We start from the raw sequence: 8,062 nt of genomic DNA, 5'->3' as shown, positions 1-8,062 counted from the left end.
CTTCCTTCCTTCCTTCCTTCCTTCCTTCCTTCCTTCCTTCCTTCCTTTCTGTCTCTCTTTTTTAAAGATTTATTTATATACTTAATGCTTATGGGCATTTTGTCTGCATGTATCCACACCAGAAGAGGGCGCCATAGCCTTTGTTACTACAGTTATACCCAGTCTGAGGCCCCTGCCCCTCACCCCTCCTGGTTGCTTTATTATGCAACTCAGGACCACCTGCCCAGAGGGCATACTACCCACAAAGATTATAGGCCCTCTCTCTTCCACCTTTAGCATGACAATGCCCCACCCCACTTGTGTAGAAGCTAGTCTGATATAAACATTTCCTCAGGGAAGGTTTCCTCTTCCCATGTGACCCTAGCTTACTATCAAGTTGACAAAACTAACTAGCACTGAAGGCAACCCTGGTGACCCGAGTGTGATCTCAGGTCCCATGGAAAGGCAGAGGAGAGAAGGGGCTCCATGAAGCTGTCCATACAGCAGCAACAAATAATAATAAAACTTGAAAAGTAAATAAATACAATCACCTTTTTAAAGAGAAGGAAAAAAAAGAAGCCAGTTTAGATCTGAGCCGCCCACAAAAGCTTTATGAAATAAGTTCCAGGCCCAGTTTTTCAGTGTGAAATGTGAAACACCTTCCCCAAAGAATACAGCAGCAGCAAGGGAGCTGATGCAGCAGAACACAGTCCGAAGAATCTCACCTTGTCATGTGAGTGTTCTGGCTGCACGATGTCTGTGCCCCATTTGTGGACATTGCCTGAGAAGTCCAGGGACGTGGGCTGCCTTTGGTGTGTAGCCAAAAGCTGTGTAGCTCCCCCCTCCCGTTCTCTCTCCCCCCTCTTCCTCTCCCTCTCCCTCTCCCTCCTCTTCTTCTTCCCCCTCCCCTCCCGCCTCCTCCTCTTCTTTCTTCTTTCTTTAAACAAGGTAACCATGGGCGGCCTGGAACTCACTATGTAGACCAGGTTGGCCTCACATTCACAGAGATCTGCCCGTGTCTGCCTCCTCAGTGCTGAGATTAAGGGCATGAGCCATCATGCCTGACCCTGTTCAACATTTGTAACTCAGTCACTAATTGTGTCACTTCAATCCCACAGCCCATCTTGTTCTTTAACTGACAGCAGCCTGGCCCTTCCGAGCAAGCAGCAGCGTGAGACAGCTGTGTCCTCATCCCCTGGGTCCGCCTACCAGAGAGTCTGGGCAGCCTTTGCGAACCAGTCTAGGGAGGAAAGGGATGCCTTCCTGCAAGATGTATTTCCAGAAGGGTTCCTCTGGGGCGTAGCCACGGGAGCCTTTAACGTGGAAGGAGGCTGGGCCGAAGGTGGCAGAGGGCCGAGCATCTGGGACCACTACAGTAACCTGAATGCTGCTGAGAGCCAAGCGACTGCAAAGGTGGCCAGTGACAGTTACCACAAACCAGCTTCTGATGTGGCCCTCCTCCGAGGCCTCAGGGCTGAAGTGTACAAATTCTCCATCTCCTGGTCCCGCATCTTCCCCACCGGGCAGAGGACCAGCCCCAACCTCCAAGGTGTCGCCTACTACAACAAACTGATTGACAGCCTGCTGGACTCCCAGGTGGAGCCCATGGCTACACTGTTCCACTGGGACCTCCCCCAGGTCCTGCAGGAGCAAGGCGGGTGGCAGAACGAGAGCGTGGTGGATGCCTTCCTGGACTACGCTGCCTTCTGCTTCTCCACCTTTGGGGATCGTGTGAAGCTGTGGGTGACCTTCCATGAGCCGTGGGTGATAAGCTATGCAGGCTACGGCACTGGGCAGCACGCGCCAGCCATCTCTGACCCAGGAGTGGCTTCTTTTAAGGTACTTCCCCCCATCCTGCAACTCCTGCCTGTTAGAAAACACGTTTGGCCAACTCCTTCCTGTCCTTGGAAGGAAACCAGAGAGAGGGATGGATAAGTACACTTTGTTCTTTTTGTCTCACGCACCCAAGGCATGAGACAACTGAACTAACTATGGAGCTGAGGATGACCTTGAACTTCTGATCTCTTGCTCGTATTCCCGAGGGCTGCCATCATGCCTGATTTTTAAGCAGCGATGAGGGTTAGACCTAGGGATTCTTTTATCCCAGGCAAGCACTCTACCAGCTGAGCCACACCCTCAGCCCCTTTGTCAAGACTTCTTGACTCCAAAGGCAAGCTCCAGGCTTGGAGGACTGTCGTCAGTGGTAGCATTCTGGTTGAGCACCCACGTGACCCTGGGTTGAGTCTCTACCTCCTTGGTGCAGTATGGCAGGCATGTGCTGCCACACCCAGTTTTATGTAGCACTGGGGTTGGGGGTAGACCCAGGGCTCAGTGCTTTCTAGTCAGGCACTTACATATGTAACTTAACCGTAGCCACAGCCTTTAACCTTTGAGATAGGTCACAGTTTGTAGCTCAAGCTAACCTGAAATTCATAGTTCAGTCTTCAACTCACAGCAATCCTCCTGCCTCAGCCTCTAAAGTGCTAAGATTACAGGCCAAGCCACCAAACTTGGTTTTCCTAAACTTTTCTTTTCTTTTCTTTTCTTTTCTTTTCTTTTCTTTTCTTTTCTCTTCTTTTCTCTTTATTTTGTCTTATTTATTTATTTTTCTTTTCTTTTTCTTTTCTCTTCTTCTTTTTTGTTTCAACCATGAACAAATATTTTTGTTTTTTTTTTTAAAGAAATAAATACACACATAAGTAAGATATTTTCTTCCAAAATGAACTGGGTATTGTACAAGTTTATAATCCTAGCATTTGGGAGGTTTTGGCTAGAGTGCTGTTGAATTTAAGGCCAGCATAACAACATAACAAACCCAAATTAATCTTTTCCAATGCAAGTAAATCTTAGTAATATTCTTACAAATATACATGCAAAACAGTAACAATAATAAAGTCATATAGAAGAAACATTTAGGAAGCACCATACATACATACATACATACATGCATACATGCATACATACATGCCACATAGGGAACTTGCCCAAATGATATAGCTAAAAGGCTTTTTATGCACACACACACACACACACACACACACACACACACACACACACACACTAATACCCTGTTGATATATGTTAGTTAGCAAGAACAGTTAGCAATGAGTGGAGCTACAGAAGCCAAAATGTAGCGGTAGTACATTTAGGGACTTAGCCAGACCTGTGGACTATGGTGTATTTGGTCTTTGTCATAAACTATTCTTTTTTTTTTTTTTTTTCTTTCTCTCTCTTTTTTTTTTTTCGAGACAGGGTTTCTCTGTGTAGCCCTGGCTGTCCTGGAACTCACTCTGTAGACCAGGCTAGCCTCGAACTCAGAAATCCGCCTGCCTCTGCCTCCCGAGTGCTGGGATTAAAGGCGTGCGCCACCACGCCCGGCTGTGAACTGTTCTTATGGCTGCGGCTTTTCTGAGTGTTTATAGAGAGAGACGTCTGAGATATTCTACAGAGACAGGGCTGGGAAAGGCTTTGCCTTCCCTTCACTTACGTTGTAGGTGCTTTTCTTTCTTTTTTTAAAGATTTGTTTATTTATTTATTTTATGTATATATGTGTACACTATAGCTGTATAGATGGAGTGAGCCATTATGTGGTTGCTGGGAACTGAAGTTAGGACCTCTGCTTGCTCCGGTCGGCCTGCTCGCTCTGGCCCAAAGATTTATTATTATAAATAAGTACAATGTATTATTATAAATAAGACACACCAGAAGAGGGCGTCAGATCTCATTATGGATGATTGTGAGCCACCATGTGGTTGCTGGGAATTGAATTTAGGACTTTCGGAAGAGCAGTCAGTGTTCTTAACCACTGAGCCATCTCTCCAGCCCTCTTAGTAACTTTTCTTATTGCTCTGACAAAGTACCTGTGGGAAAGACTTAAGGCTTTCTTCTGGCTCATAAGCTAAGACTCAGCCCATCAAGGCAGGGAAAGCATGACATCAGCATGACGCAACTGGGCACGTGGCAAACAGCTAGGCACAGGACTTCCGCAGTCAGGAAGCAGAGAGAGACACGAGGGTACTCCGCTCATGTTCTTTGTATTCAGTTCAGGACCCCAGCCCATGGAAAGCTGTCACCCACCTTTAGAGCAGGTTTCCCCACCTCAGTTTACCCCATCTGGAAACTTCCTCAGAAACTGCTTCACAGACAGGCCCAGGTTCATCTCCTGGGTAGCTCTAGATTCTGTCAAGCTGAGAATGTCGCAAATTATTTTTCCTTCTCTCTTCTTTCTCTTTGTGTCCCTGTGGATAGAGTGTCGCCCACGGACAGCTCACGCAGTCCCCATTTCTTTGTGGTCTTGAACCTCAAGAGCAGCTAGCCAAGCATTCTCCATCCTGAGCCACAGCATTCGGTTTGTGTTGCTTCAGGGTTTAAGACCTAGGTCTTGTGGCTGCTGTGATAAGATGCCGTAAGCTGTGCTTAAACAGTCTATGATCAAGAACTAACCTGCTCTCATTCCCCATGTGGCTTGTGTTCCTGTCTGGAGGCAGTTTCTTGTGTTGTCTTCCAGGGAGGAGAGAGTATGGGGGACTGGGGGCTGGGCACAAAAAATGGAGCATGTCCATTGGTGGCTCCTTTTATAAGAACACTGGCTTCATCCTGTCCTACCCATCCTGTCCTACCTCCTGAGGGCCTCTCCAAACACTATCACACTGGGACTTAGGGCTTCACATGTACACACAGGGGATACAGTTTAGTCCATAGGAAATGTCACAGATAACATTCTTGTCCCTAGGAGTGATCCTGTCCAGTACTGGGTTTTCTTACAGTCCTCCTTTTGTGGCCTTAGTTTAGTGCTCCTGTTTCACTCAACAGTGTCATGAGAGTTAGTCCTCACTGCGGTTCTGGGGTTACAGGCTTGCACCACCATGCCAATTCATTGTGTGTGTGCGCGCGCGCGCACACACACACACACACACACACACACACACACACACACACACTTTTCATTGCAGGAAACGGAGCCCAGGGGTTTGTGACTATGAGGCAGCCTACCAACCCAGCCACACCCCAGACCCATCACTGCCTCTGTTGCTTCAGCAGTAACTTGTGGACAGTGACCTGATAGAGCACTCTTACCTTCATTTCCTCTTTTCTCCCTCACAAGGTGGCTCACCTGATCCTCAAGGCGCATGCCAGAACTTGGCATCACTACAACTATCACCACCGCCAAATGCAGCAGGGACGCGTGGGCATCGTGCTCAATTCAGACTGGGCGGAGCCCCTGGACGCCAAGAGCCCCCAGGACCTTGCTGCTGCCGAGCGCTTCCTGCACTTCATGCTGGGCTGGTTCGCACACCCCATCTTCGTAGATGGGGACTACCCCGCTGCCCTTCGGGCCCAGGTCCAGCACATAAACCAGCAGTGTGGCCGTCCTCTGGCCCAACTCCCAGAGTTCACTGAAGCGGAGAAGCGACTCCTGAAAGGCTCTGCGGATTTCCTGGGTCTGTCTCATTACACATCCCGCCTCATCAGCGAGGCCGGGCAGCAGACCTGCAACCCCAGCTATGATAACATCGGAGGCTTCTCCCAGCACGTAGACCCCAAGTGGCCCCAGACGGCATCCTCCTGGATCCGAGTGGTGCCCTGGGGCATAAGGAGGCTGCTTCAGTTCGCTTCCATGGAATACACAAAAGGAAAACTTCCAATTTTCTTGGCTGGAAATGGCATGCCAGTAGGGGAAGGGGCGGATCTCTTTGACGACTCAGTGAGAGTAAACTACTTCAACTTGTACATCAACGAGGTCCTCAAGGGTGAGAGAGATTCTGGTCCCAAGGGGTTTGACTTGGAGGGGGGTCTGTTTAGTGAGAGGCCAGAGATTGAATTCAGGTCATCAGGCTTGCTCTGATGCCATCTTATCCAGCCTCTCCAGTCCAATATGCTAATGCACTTAGCTAGTATTTATTGAGAGCCCACGACGGACCAGGAATAGTAAAAGACAGAAAAGTATGGTACTGAATGAATGCCATCCTTTCTAAAGGGGACACTCAGTCTGCAGTGGACACAGAATGGACTGACGCTTGGGATAGGACCCTAACCCATGGGCTGCCCTCAGGGCACCAGCCCCTATGAGAGCCATCTCCCTTAGCTGGCTGTCCAGTCCGCATGGCACTTACTTGCTCTGCACTGGAGCGTGGGCCCCACACCGCTTTCTTATCCAAGTGGGAAAGGATGCCAAGTGGTTCCCAGCACATAGGTCAGGAAACTAGAACCAGCTCATGATGCCTGTCCCTCAGAGAAGCCAATGAGCAGGGGCGGGAATGGAAAGGTGACACTGCTCTATTCAGAGTGAGAAGACTGGAAATGGCCCAGCACTGTCTTCCACATTTTTTTCCAGCCACAGATTATCCACAGAGAGAGGGGAGGTTAGCCTCACACCAGTCTGTGCCTCCATCTTCATGTGAACTTTTTCCTTATGGCTGATGGTTGGTTGTGTTGCCACATGCCTTTATCCCCAGAACTTGAAATTAGGGCAGAGGGATTGAGAATTCAAGACCATCCTGGAATGCTTAGTGAGAGCCTTCTCAAAAACAAATAGGTCAGGGCATGTAGCTCAGAGGGTAGAGTGCTCTCCTAGCATGCTGGTAGTACTGGCTTCCATACACTAGATGGTGTATGCCTATAACACAATATCAAAGTGGAGGGCCAAGGACTAGCCTTGGCTTGGAGAGGGGTTCTGAGGAAGGGGTGTCTGGGAGTGCTGAAAACAAACGACTTGCAGTTAAATCACGGGTCCAAGCTGGCGGCCTATGCTCTGCTCGAGTCAGCTTTCCAGACTGCTGTCTCTTCTCTCTGATCTGTTCTTCCTGGAGATCTCCAGACAGCTAGCTAGCGCTCTTTCCCTCTCTCCCTCTCTCCCTCCTTTCCCCTCACCCCAGCCCCCACTCAAGTCAGTTCTCCAAGCAGTTCTCTCTTGCAATTCTAAAGATTCTCTGGATAGCTCTTCTCCTGCAGACCATAAACCCAGTCTTTTATTTTACATATCAATCCAGCCACTTATTTCAGGTTCCCTTTTGTCCTATGTCCCTCAGCCCCTTAATTCTTAGGGGATAGCAAGTCCACAACATTTCCTTTTAACACTGCAAAAGAATTCAGAGATCTGCCTGATAAGCTAGCTGGGTGGGACCCTGTCCTGAAATTAACATTTCTACCATACCTGGACCTAACTTTGCTCTGTCCCAGGCCTGAACTCAGGAATCTGCCTGCATTTGTATCTACCTGTCTTTGTATCTTTTTGACAAGCTGGCTCATAGTGTAACTACCTCTGTTCCTTTAGATTCACAAAGCCCCTCATATAACTCAAATTGCATCCTTATATTTCTGCATAGTTGAGAAATTATATGTTTTTGAACTCATGTTTTAGAGTTCTTTCCCACAGCCTTAAGAGTACTGCCCTGAAGGTCCCAGCATTTACCATTTTGCTGAGACATCAGCCACACCTTTGCCTCCCGGATTCTTGCTGTCTGATTATCATGGAGTCATTAATGTTAACAGGGAGGACATTCTTAAAGGAGGAATGAAAAATATGTGCATTATTATACAAACAAGCCTTACATCTACAGCAGCCATTGTCCACTGGCCCTGTCCCAGGGGCAGGAACTGTGTTATTCTGTCCCCACCAAGGCCATGTTGACCCAGAAGTGGAAGAAATAGGATCAAGAGCTCAAGTTTATTGTCGGCTACAGAGTATGGACCCAGCCTGGGCCACATGAGACCTTGGTTTTGTTTTGTTTTAAGGTGATGAAGTGGGGGTGGGAGGGGTAATTGGAGAAATGACTCCGTGGTTAAGAGCACTGTCTGACTCTGAGTTCAATTCCCAGTACCCTTATAGCAGCAAGCACATAGCCATCTAGAGCTCCAGTTCCAGGGACCTGATGCCCTCTTCTGGCCTCTGTAGGCACTGCACACAAGTGGCACCCAGACATACATGCAGGCAAAACACCCATACACATAAATATTTTTTAAAATTAAGAAAAGAGAACCTGCTGGACGTGGTGGTGCACGCCTTTAATCCCAGCACTCGGGAGGCAGAGGCAGGCGGATTTCTGAGTTCAAGGCCAGCCTGGTCTACAGAGTGAGTTCCAGG

General features: G+C 48.5%; 1 protein-coding gene across 1 annotated transcript in view; it reads left to right on the top strand.

Annotated features, from left to right (window-relative positions):
- Positions 1-8,062, top strand: part of Lct (lactase) — a 47,396-nt gene that overhangs the window by 18,636 nt on the left and 20,698 nt on the right. The window contains exons 6-7 of the mRNA XM_021199233.1: positions 1,098-1,818; positions 5,084-5,729. Of these exons, the coding sequence (XP_021054892.1) occupies positions 1,098-1,818; positions 5,084-5,729 (1,367 nt within the window). The remainder of the gene's footprint in view (positions 1-1,097; positions 1,819-5,083; positions 5,730-8,062) is intronic.

Source organism: Mus pahari, chromosome 5 (genome assembly GCF_900095145.1).
Source record: "Mus pahari chromosome 5, PAHARI_EIJ_v1.1, whole genome shotgun sequence".
Classification (NCBI taxonomy): domain Eukaryota; kingdom Metazoa; phylum Chordata; class Mammalia; order Rodentia; family Muridae; genus Mus; species Mus pahari.
Note: the sequence above shows the minus strand (reverse complement) of the source record. Positions and strands in the feature narration are given on the sequence as shown.